This window comes from Austrofundulus limnaeus, unplaced genomic scaffold (assembly GCF_001266775.1).
Source record: "Austrofundulus limnaeus strain Quisiro unplaced genomic scaffold, Austrofundulus_limnaeus-1.0 Scaffold48, whole genome shotgun sequence".
NCBI lineage: Eukaryota > Metazoa > Chordata > Actinopteri > Cyprinodontiformes > Rivulidae > Austrofundulus > Austrofundulus limnaeus.
Window position 1 is genome coordinate 2175144 of NW_013952450.1, and position 18477 is coordinate 2193620.

General features: G+C 39.3%; 1 protein-coding gene across 1 annotated transcript; it reads left to right on the forward strand.

Moving 5' to 3' along the window:
- The first annotated feature begins 325 nt into the window (after positions 1–325).
- On the forward strand, positions 326–9268 carry lrrc4bb (leucine rich repeat containing 4Bb). Its single transcript, XM_014008243.1, has 3 exons — positions 326–595; positions 3677–4276; positions 4371–9268. Exons 2-3 carry the CDS (start codon positions 4034–4036, stop codon positions 6360–6362), a joined length of 2235 nt encoding a protein of 744 aa, XP_013863697.1. The 5' UTR covers positions 326–595; positions 3677–4033; the 3' UTR covers positions 6363–9268.
- Positions 9269–18477: the final 9209 nt, after the last annotated feature.

The window sequence follows — 18477 nt, forward strand, 5'->3', positions numbered from 1 at the left end:
AAGGATGTGGGGGATGAAAATGAGCGCAGCTGCATGCTCTCCCTGTTTATTCGGAAACATACGGAATGTGCGTAAAGTGCTGCACGCAAACTTCTCAGCGCAACGCGCGCGCCGTCGCTTTCCCTGCGCTCCAACCCTGCAAGGATTTAAAAATAATAATAATAATAATTACCATAATAACAACAATAACAACAACAACAATAATAATAATAGCAACAACGAGGCGCATCGATGCTCTAATCCGACCTCATTCCCTAAATGTCACATCTCTCTCCCTCAAACAGCTTCCAGTCTGAGCCCCCCCTTCTCTCTCTCTCACTCTCTCTCTCTCTTCTTTTTTTTTTCCTGCGTAAAGACTGTGTTCATCTTTAACCTGCCAGCGCTGTAGCCCCCCTGCGTTGCGTTGGCGCTGCGGATCTAGCCCTACAAGAACAAGAGCCAGCTCACAGCCGTGGAAACAAGCGAATCAATTTAGGGGAAGAGAGACAAGGAGAGGCAAGATAGCGAGGTTGAGGAGGTGGGGGTGGGGAGAAGAGCCGATCGCAGAAAAAAAAAAGGGGGGGGAGAGAGACATTTACACCCGCCGAACATCAAGGTATGTACCGTCTTTAAGCTTTATTTGCACGGGTAAAGGGGCAGAAAAAACGGTGGGGTTAATTATGGGGGGTGAAATGCTGAAAGATGAAAACATATTCAAACCGATGGGTCTTTGCAAAAGAAGAAAAAAAAAGACAGAAAAAAAAGATGCACAATTGTAAGKGAATAATTAATCCAGAAAGATTCGCTCTCTACACGGATCCTTGTGTAAGCTGCTTTGTTTCATTAGATTTYGGAGTTTCCACTGATTGAATTGTTTTAATGTGCAGTCGTGTTATTATACCCCCGAAGAGGAGAATGGATGCAAGCCATTTTGTAATGCAGCATGTGCAGAATTGGGGCCTATTCAGAATTTCAATTGCGTTCCCTGAGAAGGTGCGCCGTAGCGAGCGCATGCAGCTGCATAGATGAATAAGRCCATTCTGTTCTATTGTAAGAGATATCATGCTGGAGGTTGGATGATGAGGCCAGATTGCAGATTAGAGATTGAGACTGCGGGAGGACATGGTCATGGCTGCTGCTGCTCTTGTGTGGGATTTTTTTTTTTTAATCTTTGATGTAATTATTCAAAAACGAAGCACATATATATTTGTTATCGGCTGTTATGTTTGTCACAGATTAGTAATTCTCTCCCCCTTCCTCCCCAAACAGCTCTGATTGTTGCCATAGGATACTAAAAGCCCCCCATCTCACCTCGATTCCCACGTCCTGAATCAATCTAGTGTTGTCATAGTTACAGTAGATGATGTTAGCCCTGCTGCACCTGTGCAGCTTTGTGTTCCTCCACATCATTTGTAAATACGTGATGTGTAACTGGATATGCTGAAAACATCCCCAAAAGGCTTTCTAAAAAAAATGACTTTCAATAAATTCCACAAACCTTTGAAAACACAACCAGGTGCTTCTACAACGATTTGATTGGRGGGTTTTAGAGCAATTGGTCAGCATCTTGCAGCTAATTTGTCTTTTCAYGACCGAGTGGTCTCTCAGGCCCCCCCCGTGGAGTAATCAATATCTACATGGTTTCAATCTGCTCTTGACGTAAAAATAAATAAAATCAAGAAAGAGAAACGTGTTTGGGTGAAGTTGGAGAGAAAAATACAATTTTAAACACGTCACAAACCGAGGATGAAGGCCACTGGTGACAAAACCTGTCTGCTCAGATGAATCACGCTGTGATGTACGTCAAATGCTTAAAAACATTATGGTTAAGGCTGCAACATCTCAAGCTCTGATTCGGTAGGAGTCAAAAAATTTGTCTGTTTATAAAATATTTACATTTATCTTGAGTAAAATGTACCTCAGTTATCTGGAGGTAAAGAAAATTGCACAATGAAGTGCAGTTTTGCAACTGTTGATACAAAATGTCCTCATTTGTTACAAAAATAACTTCTCAGGTTTTGACTGGATTTTGAGTTTATATGTTCAAATATATGTTAAAGTATGTTAAATATATTCAAGTTCAAAACACAGAAAGTAGCATAGAAATAAAGAAAAATCGAATGTATCGCAAATCCTTTGTACCAAAAGAGTATTTAATGGTCTGATAGGAAATAAGCTTAAAACCTACATTTTGGTATAATTATTTGACTGAATATTAGTGATGTTTTGATGCACGTTGATCTACTTTTATAAAGATTAGAAGAATGAATTGGATTCTAGGATGTTTGAATAGTTTTCCTAAAGTCAGTCATTTTATTCAAATACCTGTTGACTGAGAGGAACAAGAAGCAAAATAARTGTTTTAATAAGATAAGCGAGTCAAATGTAATTTTATCACTTGTATCTTCAGGTTCACATGTGCTCTCCTGTCTGAGGACSATGTGTTTATTTAACCGTGCCAGTTCTGTACTCTTTCAGGTTCAGGTTTGTTTTTATRTGTTATGAAGTCTGATTTTGCTTTGATCATTAACAACGGAACAGGGGGAACAAAAACGAATAAACCTTACGTTTCTAATCGAATATACAAAGATTTAGACCACATCGCTGCTGCTGGTCTGTTTTGAACAGCTAATCTTCATCAAGCTCAGCTAAACGTGGTAACGTCGAATAGGGCACTGGACAGTAAAAACACAAGATGGTGAGTGAGCAGGTTGCCACAGCAACCCTGTTCCTAGGAGTGAACACATCGTCGCTGCACAGGAAAGCAGATGCTGAAGGCTTCCATGGAGGCTGACATACTGTATGCATATTTTTTTTATAGAGAAAATAACCAGTTTACAATGAAATCTAAGGGTTTATTTGAAGTGGGATGCTTCCAGCAGTAACAGAGCTTTGGTAAAGACAAAGATTTGATTTATTCTCAGGCTTGTGACCACTAAAGTCACGGTGTCGAGCAGAAGGTGTTCAATCGTACAATGAGCTCCTTTTCTTTTTCCAGTCATTAAAACACAAACAGCCTAGAAATGACTAAATATAGAGAATCTGCTGATGCTTGCAGCCGTTTCTGTTTAAAAATGGACTTGTCACTCTTCTAATCATAGAAGGTGATAAACAAAATAAACCTTTGTGTCATTCTTTGAGAAAAAAAAACAACAGAAAAACATTTTCCCACTTTTTTCCACAATCGCTTTATCATTTTTGCTCATGAATTGTATTTGTTGAGTAAAGTGTCATAATTACAGTGTGCACTGCAGCAGATTGTTAGGTGTCAGAAATCACTCCTTCATACCTTAACTGCTAAATTATGACATGTAGGCATCAGGTGTTTTTTTTCTTTTCTTTTAATTATAATGTCCTATTGCCTCACTGAGGATTGCGCGAACCCTTATAACAATCTTAGGCCTCGATGAGACAGTAGTTGTCAAATATTTGAGCAATTTGCACCATATGAAGCACAATAAAAGGTGATGAGCATTTCAAGTTGTGGCCATTTCGGACCATGACCCTGTCAGTTACACATTCTGAAAGGGAACTCTTGGGAAACAAAAGCCCAACCTGCTTTTTTTGTTTTGTTTTGTTTTGTTTTAGGGCACACTATTATTTAGATTTTTAAACATTTATGCCACTGAATAATAACTACGGCTTTTTGTTCTCACTTGATTTTCTCTCTCTCTTTTCTCTCTCTCTCCTCTTACAGAAAGAAGCAACAGCCTCCTAAGTGACAATGCTTTCCCAGCAAATCTACTCCTTAATTTGATACGTAACTGTCATGGGAACAATAGYACAAGCCTACCTAAAATGAAATATTAAAAAAAAATCAAGGTATGCAGATATCAAATATGAGCAAAGTAAAGTGGGGAGCTTGAAATAGTAGCTAGTCTTTAATATGATGTTCTAGTTTTTCCTTCCTTTTTTGAAAAGTCACTGCTCACCGAAGAAAGAAATACAAATGAACGGATTAAACATGAACGTCAAGATAAGCACTTAAATTCCCCGTTTTTGGAGGCGGCGTATCAACATCATAGCAGTAGGGGTGGGTCATGACTCAGCTGCCATGCGTGTTGTCATGGTGACCAGCCCCTGCACCCCTTTCCCCCTCCTCTGGTTGGTTCAGCTTTTGTTGTGGTTCTACAACCATGGACCTCAGCTGACAGAGGCAGCACCCCCGTGCCCCACCCCATGTACCTGCTCCAACCAGGCGAGCCGTGTCATCTGTACGAGAAAGAGCTTGGATCAAATCCCAGACAGTATTTCGGAGAACACAAGATACCTCAACCTACAAGAGAACACGATTCAGGTAAATGTGCTTTCATCTACGAGAAACTGTATTTTGATTACATTTGTCTTCATTTTGTTAAAATATGTCTCCCTGTTTGTTTTCTTCACACAAGGTGATCAAGTCTGACACATTTAAGCATCTACGGCATTTGGAAATTCTCCAGCTCTCCAAGAACCACATCAGGCAGATTGAGGTGGGCGCTTTCAATGGTCTACCCAACCTCAACACATTGGAGCTKTTTGACAACCGTCTTACAGTGGTACCATCTCAAGCATTTGAGTACCTCAGCAAGCTACGGGAATTATGGCTACGAAACAACCCCATCGAGACACTGCCGGCATTCGCCTTTCACCGCGTTCCCTCTTTACGACGTCTTGATCTAGGGGAACTCAGGAAGTTGGATTTCATCTCAGAGGCTGCCTTTGAAGGTCTGGTAAACTTGCGCTTTTTGAATCTTGGCATGTGTGGTTTGAAGGACATCCCCAACCTTACCCCACTGGTAAGACTTGAGGAGTTGGAGCTGTCAGGTAACCAGCTTGGGATTGTCCGGCCYGGATCATTTCAGGGTCTAGTGTCACTTCGAAAGCTATGGCTAATGCACTCCCGAGTGTCAGTCATCGAACGCAATGCTTTTGATGACCTTAAGAATTTGGAGGAGCTCAATCTTTCCCACAATTCTCTGCATTCCCTGCCCCATGACCTCTTCACTCCACTGCACCAGTTAGAGAGGGTACATCTCAACCATAATCCATGGGTTTGCAACTGTGATGTCCTGTGGCTTAGCTGGTGGCTAAAAGAAACGGTTCCGAGCAACACAACATGTTGTGCTCGTTGTCATGCCCCACCTATTCTRAAGGGAAARTATATTGGAGAACTAGACCAGACCCACTTTACCTGCTATGCCCCAGTGATTGTGGAGCCACCTACTGACCTCAATGTTACCGAAGGCATGGCTGCTGAGCTGAAATGTCGCACTGGAACCTCAATGACCTCTGTGAACTGGTTTACCCCAAATGGCACTCTCATGACTCACGGATCATACCGAGTTAGGATCTCAGTGCTTCACGACGGCACAYTGAACTTCACGAATGTGACGGTGCAGGACACTGGTCAGTATACTTGCATGGTAACCAACTCTGCTGGGAACACMACTGCAACTGCCGTGCTCAATGTGTCTGCTTCTGATTCCAGTAATGGCTACAGCTATTTCACCACTGTCACTGTGGAAACTGAACAAACAGTCAGAGGAGAGGAGGAAAACTCAGCAAGGCAGTACATAAACGAAACCTTCATAGATTTCCCTAATCCTACTGTTCAAAGGGATTTAGATGAGCGACCTGGCATAACTGTATCCCCTTCACTCTCGTCTCTTTCCTCGCTGTCGCCAAAAGCCAACAAAGCTGAAAATACAGTGACTGTGTCCATAATGGATGTAACCAACATTCCAGGCCTGGATGATGTAATGAAAACAACAAAAATCATCATTGGTTGCTTTGTGGCCATCACGTTTATGGCAGCTGTAATGTTGGTAGTTTTCTACAAACTCCGCAAGCAGCACCAGCTACACAAGCACCACGGTCCCGCCAGAGCCATTGAGATTGTCAATGTAGAGGATGAAATAGGAGCTGGGGCTGGAAGTGGCATCTCAGGTGGTTCAACGGTAAACTCTGGCACTGGCGGAGAAGGCACCTTAAGGATGCATCACCCAGAAGTAGTCAACCTCCCCAACATTGGCCGCACGGATACACTCAACCACTACTACAAGACACACCATTTCAATAACAACGTGATGGGCCTTAATATCGGCACCGATGGGCTGGGACCTGGCGGGATGMTGGGCGGCAAGAACCAGCATGGCCAGGATATTCCCATCTCCTGTACCTCTGTCCCAATCTCTACGTCTAATTTGCTCAGCACTTCGGGTAATGGCACCAACATGAACCCCAGCTCAATGTCCCCTCCACTGCCGATGTCTCTCCCCATGCCTACATTGGGCTTACATGGATCAATCAAGGGTTTCATGGGGCAAAACCAGAACCCCCAAATGGAGCCATTGCTCTTCAAGGGGAGCTCAAAAGAAAACGTTCAAGAGACCCAAATATAAAGCAAAAGCGAGCGTGTAGAGGGAGAGTGAGCAAGAGTCAAAGACAAAGAGGGAATTGATGTTGGGTTTACGTGTGGAATGATAAGACACTAGAGTGCATTGACATTACACCAGGAGAGAGGAAAGACTGACACTGGCAATACACAAACACATAGACTTATCTGTGACGGTGTACTGAGCCAAGGATTACCACAATGGCCCACTTGTGTTTGTAGTAATGACCATGGCCATGGAGATCAAGGAGTGGATGTTGCTACAATGTAAATCTGTGCCAAAGCAAATGTTTTTTTGCAGTTTCTACAAGCTGTATTCTCATAGGAAAACGGAAAAAAAAAAAGACAAACTAGTCTATCAGAGTAAATCAAATTGTTGTTGGCCAGCAGAGTTGAAAGATACGCACAGCACTTACCACACTGAAGAGCCAAAATGTTGCAGAATATAATCCGAGGGACGTTTTTTTCTTTCACAAACAAAAAAAGAGAAACACTCTCTCTCAAGTGACTCAATAGACTCCCTCAAGGTGAAAATTATGTAGGCATATTAGATGGACAAAAAGGTACAGTGCAGTACAAACTACTGTGAAAAATCCACAAATAATATAAATATATTTTCATCTAAATATGTATCATTGACGACTCCGATGCAGACATATTTTGGGATGGATGTATAAGCTGGTATAGTTTGTTTCTTTGTGAATAATCAGGGGCGGTACTAGTGGAGGTTTGTTCTGATTTTAATTTGGCTACTTTTCAGAAACGTAAGGGCTCAATTGCAACACTCATTGTGAATCTTTCAATTGGCTTTGTGACATACGGTCCGTTTAGGTTGTAGAGCAGTAAATGCAGATTTCTGTTTGACAAACCTTTTGTCTATTGTTTCAATAATAATCATTGCAAACTTTTTTTGTGTTTTGAGAGTGTATTATTATGTATTTTGTAAAAGCCAGCCTCATGATACAGTATTAAAAATGGATAATTCTGACACTTTCATGCCAGCAGTGAACGATGGTGAAGCAGTGTTTTACAAACACACACAAAAAAAGTCACTCAATGCAAAGACCTGTGCGGGTCAAATAAAGTGTTGACAATGTGGTATTTGAATCCGATCAGTAGCCAGATATTTGCTTATAGGCAGAAATTTGATACAACCTCCTTGCTCATGGTTACCTTAGTCATGCCATAAAATGCTGTTGTAAGGATTATTAGACATCTCCAGCAGCATAAAGGAAGGGACTAAATATCCATCTTTGGATGATTGGGATGAGTGAAAATGTACAGTATATTAATAATAATAATGTCTGGTTGTACAACAATTGTAAGATCCACATTTTTACAGTGTAACTTTCATATGTTAAATGGCATTTACGCTTCTTGCGTTTCAACTATGTATTACTTTATTTTTGTTAGTTTGATATAATGTGTACAGTTGTCTAGCCATGTGTCATTACGTGTGAAATAAATCAATCATATATTGGGTTGTGGCGGGTCAATACGGCAACCACRAGTAAAATGTGAGACGTTATGTTGCTCTCTGCACTGAGCCTGCAYTGAATGTATGGTTTGTGGTTTAGCCATTAGTCATCCTGGTAATGATAGGGGGCCATCTGTTTGGTTGAAATAATCAGACGAGCTTTTAGTCACACTTCTATAGATGGCTTTCAGACTCAACTGGTATCTGTAAAATAAGTGTTTTTATGRATATGGTTTAGCCCTAAATGAGTCCCTTTGGTTGTCTAACGGTTATTATCTTACATCAGTGTTGAAATAGTTTGGAATGAACACATAATTGGACGCAGATAAAAAACAACAAAAAAAAAATAAAACACATCGATTGAGGAAACGTAAAATGTTTGTTGCAATTGAGCTCAAACGGAACATGTGACCACTTATTCCAGAGCTCAGAGAACAATTGTGTGTTTTTCTGTTTCACCCCTCTCTCAGTGTTTCTGACAAATAACTACAAATACAGTTTGATGGATTTTACATTGAGTGCATAAGAAGAAATAGTAATCATGATTTGTCTAATCTGAGAGAWACATTTCCTGCCACAGACGTTACAMAACAAACATTTTTACTAATTTAAAATGTTAAAGGAATTATTGATTAAGTCAGGTTTATAAACCACAGCCATTAGCTTTTTTGTCGGCCATCAGTTGAATTTCAAGAGAATATCTTTATATGATGTGACCCTTCAGGCAGATGCTATTGTCCCACTCATTTGGGGATTTTGACATAGTCATTTTTCCATTTTGGGGCTACATTCTCTTGTATCAACTGTGACATTATGTACATGTGCTGTAACATCACCATGAGTCATCTAATCAGCAGAAATTTTCCTTTTGCGCCCCTTAAACATCTKTTGCAGTTATCATCAAAATTAGTAACTTTTGAATGAAATGCAGAAAGGCTTATGGTAGTTGGCTTTGTACCTGATGCTAGAAATGTAGACATGCTAGGCTAMATTTGACCCTTTTTACTGATGAAGCTATGGATATGCAGCTGTATTGTACAGTTTGGCTACAGATAAAGTGACGACATTCGTGTCCCCTTGACATAATTCGTCACTTTCAATGGATGCTTCTGTTAAGGAAACAGTCATGTTTGGTAGAAGCCCCTAATGAAATGGATTATGGTTTCTGAAACATAAAAATTGGAAGAAAAAGAACTGAACTTTAGTTCCTGTAAAGGTAAGCTGTTTCATTAAATAACCTTTTTGAACGTCTTTAAAATATGAACAGTGGGGGACAAATCTTTTGTTTTGTGCAAAACATAAAAAATGGTCACATTCTTTGGTTCTCTTTTCCTTAAACTTCTATTTGTATCTTAGTATGTGATACTATTAGTTTGGGTCTTTATGAATTGTCATTAAATGTCCTTTCCCACCTGAAAATCATGCAGGTACACAGAGTGGTGGAGCAGTGTGTTTCTTCAGGTCTGTCAAAATCAAGATGTGTTGATCTCTCACCTCAGTGATGCTTGTACAGTGACTGACAGGGTAATTATTTTGCTGTTTGACCCAATTATCTGCCATCTCAAAGAAGTTATTCTGCAGTTTGAGGCATGTGTCGTGCCCACCGTTGTGACTTCATTCCACAGAAAAACACTAAAATAAGAAATTAGTTACTGAGGTCAAAATGACGTGGTGTAATTGTGTCTATTTTCCCCCACCCCTTTTGTTTTTATCATAGTTAAAACACATAACAAATCATTTGAATTTGATGTTTTTAATTATAAAAATCTACATTTTGACATCTATATTACAAATTAACAACCATGTGAAAAAGTACTAAATAAATCCAGGTTTGATCTTTTAATTTTATTAAATTCCTAGCATTTCTTGAAGGACTGCATTTTGCCCGCTACCAAAGAAAACACTCAGCTACTACTGCATCAAACTTTAGCTCAGTGTCTATAAATTTGACTAAGATATAGCCATTTTTGTGTTGGCTAAGACTGATTAGATGTGGTGGCCACCTCCAAAAGTTGAGTTTCATTAAAATCTCTCCTGTGAATCTTGAGATATTTTGCAAACAGACAATCAGGGTTAACAGTAATTGTTTTTTGCAATTGTTTTAGTTTTCAGCAATGCGGTCACACTAAGCACCTGAAGCATGTGTCGTAGTCTCAGCTACTACGCCAAATTTTAACCTATAATATATAAAACTTTCTGAATTTTAATCATTTAGGTGTTTTCTAAGATCAGTTGGCTGAGGTGGCCGTCTTGACTAGGACTGACTCCAAACATTCATTACTTGTAGATGTTTATTGACTATTTTCTGAACGTTTCAATAAGATTGGTTCTGTAGTTCATGATATATTTTGCTAAAAGATAATCAGCTGTAACTGTAAGAGTTGTATTCCATGGTTTTGAGCAATGCTGTCACGCAATGTGAAGCAACTGAAATATGTGTTGTGAATAAGTCTCAGCTACAATCATGCTAAATTTTAGCTTAATATATATAAAACTTACTGAGTTATAACCACATAGGTGTTTTCTAAGATCAATTTGCTGAGGCAGCCATCTTGACTTGGATTAACTCCAAACAGTTCGTTTGTAGATGTTCGTTTAATGATTAAATTCTGTTAATTTCAATAAAATCGGTTCTGTAGTTCCACCAAAGAAGATGAATTGATTAGTAAGATATTTATCGCCGGCCTTGGAAGACAACAGGTGAAAAAGCTTTTACCTGCGGATATGTAAGTGTTTTGTCTGTCTGTTAGCAAAATACAGCAGGTAAAATAAGTATTGAACACGTCACCATTTTTCTCAGTAAACATGTTACTAGAGGTGCTAATGWCATGAAATTTTCACCAGATGTCGGTAACAACCCAAGTGATCTATACATACAAAGAAATCAACCATAAATGTCCAGAAATGAAGTTATTTGTAATAATGTGGAATGGCACAGGGAAAAAGTATTGAACACACTTACTGAAATTTATCTAATACTTTGTACAAAAGCCTTTGTTGTCAATGACAGCTTCAAGACGCCTCCTGTATGGAGAAACTAGTGGCATGCATTGCTCAGGTGTGATTTTGGCTCATTCTTCCACACAAACAGTCTTCAAATCTTGAAGGTTTCGTGGACCTCTTCTATGAACTCTGATCTTTAGTTCTTTCCATAGATTTTCTGTTGGATTCAGGTCAGTTGATTGGCTGGGCCATTCCAGCAGCTTTAGTTTCTTTCTCTGAAACCAGCTGAGAGTTTCCTTGGCTTTGTGTTTGGGCTCATTGTCTTGCTGAAATGTCCAGCCACATTTCATCTTCATCATCCTGGTAGATGGAAGCAGATTTTTATCAAGAATGTCTCTGTACATTTTTCCACTCATCCTTCCTTCAATTATTTGAAGTTTGCCAGTACCATATGCTGAAAAACAGCCCCACACCATGATGTTCCCACCTCCAAACTTCACTGTTGGTATGGTGTTTTTGGGCTGATGTGCAGTGCCATTTGACCTCCAAACATGATGTGTATTCTGGCATCCAAACAGTTCAATGTTGGTCTCATCTGACCAGACTATATTCTCCCAGTATTACACAGGCTTGTYTAAATGTTGTGCAGCAAACTTTAAAGGAGCTTCAACATGCTGTTTCTTCAGCAGTGGAGTCTTGCGTGGTGAGCGTGCATACAGGCCATGGTGGTTCAGTGCATTACTTATTGTTTTCTTTGAAACAAACGTACCTGCTAATTCCAGGTCTTTCTGAAGCTCCCCACAAGTGGTCCTTGGCTCTTGGACAACTCTTCTGATAATTCTTTTCACTCCTCTGTCAGAAATCTTGTGAGGAGCACCTGGTCGTGGTCGGTTTATGGTGAAATAATGTTCTTTCCACTTCTGAATTATGGCCCCAACAGTGCTCACTGGAACCTTCAGAAGTTTAGACATTCTTCTGTAACCGATGCCATCATTATGCTTTGCAACAATAAGGTTGTGAAGGTCTTGAGAGAGCTCTTTACTTTTACCCATCATCAGATGGTTCTTGTGTGATACCTGGCCATCATTTGGAACTGAACCAGCTGATATTAACTTGCACTGGCAAGGGGCAGGCTTGCTTTCTTATTACTGAGAGAGTTCAGCTGGTGTCTTGGCTTTCCATGCCTTTTTCACACCTCCCTTTCTTCATGTGTTCAATACTTTTCCCTGTGCCCTTCCACATTATTACAAATAACTTCATTTCTGGACATTTATGGTTTGATTTCTTTGTATGTATGGATCACTTGGGTTGTTACCAACATCTGGTGAAAATTTCATGTCATTAGCACCTCTAGTAATATATTTACTGTGAAAAATGGTGACGTGTTCAATACTTATTTTACCCGCTGTATTTTGCTAACAGACAAACACACATCCGCAGGTAAAAGCTTTTCCACCTGTTGCCTTCCAAGGCTGGCGATAAATATCTTACTAATCAATTCATCTTCTTTGGTGGAAATTAAGAAGACAAAAAAGCTCACTGAAAAAAGTAAAGTCACATTAGCTTAACTATTTAAAAAACATTAATACATCCTGTAATCACTACAACATGATGGCCATATTAATAAATCAAATGGTCCATCATGTTACATTAGCAGTATTGCACAGTAACCTGCTCTGCCACTGCTTTACTAGGAGAATATGTTAGGACAAAGCAAACATGACACATACAGTAGGTAAGTTTAAAGTAAAATCCCTCCTTTTAACGATACGCTGAAATCTGTATCAACAAATGCGCAGACCAAGGCTCCGCCCATGTGTCTCATCACTTCTTGTCCAGTACAAAAAGCAACAAAAAAAGTTGACCAAATGAATCTTGAATCCTTTGCTTCAAACTGTGCTCTTCGTTTCATCAGCGTGCTCCATATTTTAAAATCATCTTAAACCCCTGCGGTGAGGTAAATCTGTACATATTATCACAAATGTCCACAGCACGGACAACATTACAAAACAACTTCAAGGGGTTTGTGTCAGAAGAATTGCATCAGCAGTGAACCCTAACCATGAATTTAATATGTTTAGATAAAACGTTCGGGCCCTACAGCTGGTAGAATRCTTTTGAAATATCTGAGAGGGCAACGGAGGAAAGTCCTCTTTTTATTTTTGAACGTAATTGTCCTTGGCTTGTACTCTTGTCTCCAGAGACCTCAGTACCCAGGAGACGTCTTGGACATGATGTTAGAGGCTTGTACCGTATAGTAGAGACAACCTCAATAGACTGTGCGTATACCCTGTATCAAGACACAAAAATCACACTAAATGTGATGTGCTCAGGAGATTTTTTGAAGCACATTTTGTGTTTTTTTCTCGTGTCTTATTGAACAAACATTAGTGCAGAGTAGACTTTACTAAAGGTCTAACATTCCTCAAAGAAACACAAATCACCTGTTACCCTTTAGTTTTATACAAAGGTCATATTCTGGTCATCTTGGATGATCCTGAATTACATGTTGTGGATGACTGTCAGCTACTACCACACTACGTTTCAGCTCAATATCTCTTAAACCTGAGGTATAGTCATTTTTCTCTAGACTWATATTGCTTAGCTGTAGCAGCCTTCTTGAACTAGGCTGACTCCAAAAGTTATTCACTTGTAGCTGTTAAACCAATTATTATTTTCTGAGGGTTGAATTGAATTGTCCAGTGGTTTATGAGATATTTTGCTAACAGACAAAAAAGGCTGATTTCTAAAAGTTTTTGAAGCCCACATGTGGCAGAATGTGTTGCATTCGGAATATGTAGTAGGGATAATACACAGTCAATACTATGACAAATTGTAGCTCATAATATGTAAAATTGGACAAATATAGCCGATTTTTTTAAAGATCAGTTTGCTTTAGCAGCCATCTTGTATTGGACTGAMTCTAAAAGTTAGTCAGTTTTGGATGTACTTCTAATGAATACTTTCTGAAAGTTTCTTTAAAATTTGCTCAGCAAGTCGTGACGTAATTTGCCAGCAGACTGAGTTGAATTGAAAAGGTAATGTTTAAACACAGATCTCATATGATCAGTTAGTGTTTAGAATATAAACAGGCCACAACTCTCAGCTACAAACATAAACTGACTAATTTAAAGTTATTTTTGTGCTGAGTAATGTTGCTCTGCTGTGGTGGCCATCTTGAAACAAGTCGAATTCAAAAGTTATTCAGGTAAAGATGTATCTCCAATATTCCTTTCTGAAAGTTTTTTTTGATTCACCAGATATTTTGCTAACGGTACAGACAAACACACACGCACGTGAACACACAGATAAAAACATTATTGCCCTTTTGCCTCCGGCGGTGTGCAATAAATATTTCACATCTTGCTGTTTGAAAAGGGTCACACTCGTACGAACAGTGTGCATGCAGAAGAAATGAATACATTATTATGCAGTAAAGATGAAAGTGAAATGCCTAAATGAATAATCCAGCTCTTTTAAAGCTGGGTTCTGCAAAAAGGTTATAAATAATGAATATCTTACCTGTTGTAGATAGCTCTTTGAATGTGGAGAAAGAGGAGTTTTATTTTGATTAGTTTGATTGATGAGTCAAGGCAGAAACATTCAAATATTCCTGCTGAAAAAGCTTTTGACTGAACAGGAAGTGCTACAGCTAGCTGCTGCACGCTGTGCTTGCAAACAACCATATTCTCAGTAAATCATCATGTAATGTGAAACTAATGTACACAAAAACGAAAAGACAATTACCTTTTGACATTTCAGAGACTGAAGTTGTTCTAAAACAGCAGAATCCATTTTGGGTTTCTCCAGTTAGCTGTTAGCTTGATAGTGAAAGTTCATAACCCTTACCAAAGAACCCTTGAATGAACTTCAAACCAACAAACTTTGACTTTATGTTCAGAAACATTCTGAGCATTCTTGGATCTTGAACAGAAGCGTGAGGCTGATTTTTAAAATTTAAATGAGGGAATGCAGGAAGAGGAGACCCACTGGAGGTGTATAAATCAACAGCAATCCCCGCTCGACGCTCCAGACTGAGCTTCGTTTTCCGAAACCAAGAAAAGCAAACCTTGATCTGTGTTTGTAGAATGGGACGTTCTCCCTGTACGGCCCCATCTCTTGTTGCCGTGCCATCATTTTAAACAATTTCTGCATGCCTGCACAGTCTCCTCTTATCCCCCTTCCCCCCAACTTTTGCTGTCTTTGCCTTCAAATTCAATAACCTCCCAGCTGTCTGTTTCTCCAGGGATTCCCCCGGCTCCCCCCTGGCCCAAAGACAGACTGCAGAGTCTGTGGGGAACCTGACACAACATAAACTCTGCTGTGAAGCAGAGGTGTCACAGTCTGGGGGCTGCAGCTCTGCTGATCCAGGAACCATGAGAATGTAAAAGCCTTGTAGTTTTTCACACTTTGAAGGTTGCATCGGTAAACACATTGGTTTAACAAGCGAGAGGGAGAGAGGGGCTGCGCTCATATCTGCAGCATCGACTGCAGTCGGACCAGAAGAACTCAAAAATCCCGGCCCAGAGGGACACGAAAAGCATTTCTAGCAGACTAAACACGTTGAGAAATTAAAACCAACTTTGAAAGCATGACACAATTAAAAGCCCAGCAAGTCTCAAAGGAATGCACTGTCCCCATTGCCTTTCATGTTCGAGACTTAAATCTTTGTGACAGCCATCTTGGTCAGACCTTGTAAACGACCTCATGTGTGATCATGTACAATACTGGAGCTCACATAACGTGCTAGCACTCAGTATTACAGGTATAACTATCAGCTACTACCACACCGAATATTAACTTTGTATTTGTAAAATTTACAAAGCTTTAGCCATTTTTGTGTCAGCTAATGTTTATTAGCTGTGGTAGCCATCTTAAAGGCACAGTGTGTAGGATTTTGTCAATTCTTTTAGTCGGAATTGAGATAATCACTAAAGACAATAATAAAAAAAAACATGTCTAATCATTGCAGACAAAGACCTTGTTTTATTATTTTTACCTTATAAAAAGCTGTTTATATCTCCATGGTCGCGAGTTGCCCTACAGGCAGCCGCCATCTTGTCTACGAAGGCTCATGAAGGACAAACTGCGGTGGBGGCGTCAAAAAYGGTTTTAGTTGTAAWWCYATAAATGTAATATTTGTTGTCTGTCATTGTAGCTGGGATAATTTTACTTATTAAAGCTCATAATCTTACCACYTGAAACATCACTAGCCCTGAAGCTGCTGGTAGGCATCGCGGTTGGAATTATCAAAGGTTTTTGACACCTGAGAGACACCGTAGCAATTCCTTTGCGTTTGGAAAGGGGGGTGGGGGTGGGGGGAGGACCAGGGTGGATGATTCAACCACTCAACCACTAGATGTCGCTGAAAACAACAAATACTACACACTGTTCCTTTAAATAGGGGAGAAGCCAAAACCTAATCAGCTGGATGTACATCCAATTATTAATCAATGAGAGTTTCTTTAGGATCAATGCATTGGTTTTAGGGATATTTTACTAACAGAGAAAGTGCTGACTCTTAACAGTTAATGCCAAAATGTAAGCACAGATGTGCAGTTCTTCAGTACAACGAGCTGGGATGTTAAACTCATTTTCACCGAGGTCCGGTTGTCATTAACTTTGACGTTTTGTGTTTCACTTCAACTAAACAGAAAATGCCACAATCCTCATCTATGGCTGTGCACCACTAACAAACAATAACTGAGCTCCACATGGTATTTCCTGGATAGAAACAGTATTTCTCTCATAAACACTGAAATGTCGCTATGTGTACAACTGGCTAAAATGAATATTACAGAAATACTATTAAAAGTATAAGTCAGCAAATTTTACTCACTATTAAATTGTGGTAATGTAGCTGCCAGTTTGAATTCTAAAGTCTCCCACTTTCTAACAGGGAATTCTCACTTCCCAGTACAACTGGGCCGCAGCTAATGTAGCTGGCAAAAATGCAAGAAGGAAGTCTCTGCAGTCACTAAATGGGAGTTTCTTGTTTTGTGGGAGGAGTTTGTCCAAAACGTGTTTGGTCTGTTTGACCTTTGTAGGCGTAGTTTGTTAAATATGTGATTGGTTGAATCGACTAATTTAGGTAGGATTTTAAGAAGATAGCTGGGTTGACACAGCCAAGAGCAACTATTTTTTATATTTAAATAATAATTTTAGTTATAACTTGAAGCAGGAAGGTGCTTCCTGCATGAAATTCGAAGCTAATTCTGTTTACATGTTCACAATAACCTTTATTTGAGACATTGTTTTGTTTTAAATATTCGTCAATCAATTATATTTAAATGTTCACAATAAACTTACTATTATTGTTACTTCCTCTTTTCAGTTGCCAACTTGCCGTACAAGACATGCCCAAGTCAATCAGATCAATCACGTTTTTGCCAAACTTTGCCAACACCCAACCTCTGCCTATATTCCAAACTCCACCAATCAGGATTAGGACAAACTCCTCCCACACCAAGAACTCCACCAATCACGGTTGGGACAAACTACACAACAAGAAACTCCCCCTTATGTACTGCAGAGACTCCAACTTGGAAAATGCTTTAAAATACTTTTAAACCCTGTGCTCCTCCACATACGTGGTGGGATGGTGTCATTTTGTGGGTAAAGTTATTGGCATGCATTATGGAAGATGTAGTTTATGGTCAATGCTGGTTTAAAAGCAGTATACGATTATTTTCAGACATTAACACATCTTTGAAGCTCTCAAGGGCCACATAAAATGCCATGGGTGTGGCGCGACTCTCATCTACTACCACATCAAATCTTAGTTCAATATCTGTATTGTTGAATGAAATGTAGTTATTTTTGTGTTTGTGTGTCACGCACACAGAAGATAAATGCCACAGTTTCCTCAAGAATAAATAAAGCACATTAAAAAACTGGTAGAAAAAAAGGAACACTTTTTAATTTAAACTCAATAGTTCATAAAATCAATGTGACTTCTAAGCTGTTTATAGTTTTTCATACTGCAGTGTTTTTTGTGTCAAACACCAAGAAGCGAATTCTCCTAACACACAACTCTGTTTTTTTTTCTTTACACAAACAGCTCTAGAGAGGATAAACAACCCTATGGGAATCTTATTTTAGGGGACAGTGTACTTTGCAAACACTCAGGACCAAATATACAGTATACCTAACACATTTTTTTCTTTTCAGGGAATAAACATTGACCACAGACATAAGTCCCTTTAAAAACAACAACAAAAAGAAAATATATTTGTTTGTCACTGAACGAGCCTGAAATGGATATAAAGGATGGTTGTGTTTGTAGGGTTGGACTAATGATCGTAGTTGATACGATTTGGACACCTGAGTTTTTAAAAGCACTTAATTAAAACAATAGTTCAACTATTTAAAAGTTGGGCTCAGTGGAAAAGTGATGAACACATAATATCTTACCTGCTTGAGATAGTGTATGAACATCCTCAGTTTGGAGAAATTGKGTATATTCTGACCATTTTGATGAGATAAAGGCTAGTCTGAGTGGGCCCAGAGGAGTACTAGTACTAATTTCAATTTGAAGGATTCTAATTCTGTTGGTTGTGGCAGCCATCTTGAATTGGGTTGACTCCAAAAATGATTCAGTTGTAAATGTGCAACAAATGTTTACTTTTTGCACAGTTAATCAAAACCTTTTGTTCATTGATTTATGACACACACACACACACACACACACACACACACACAC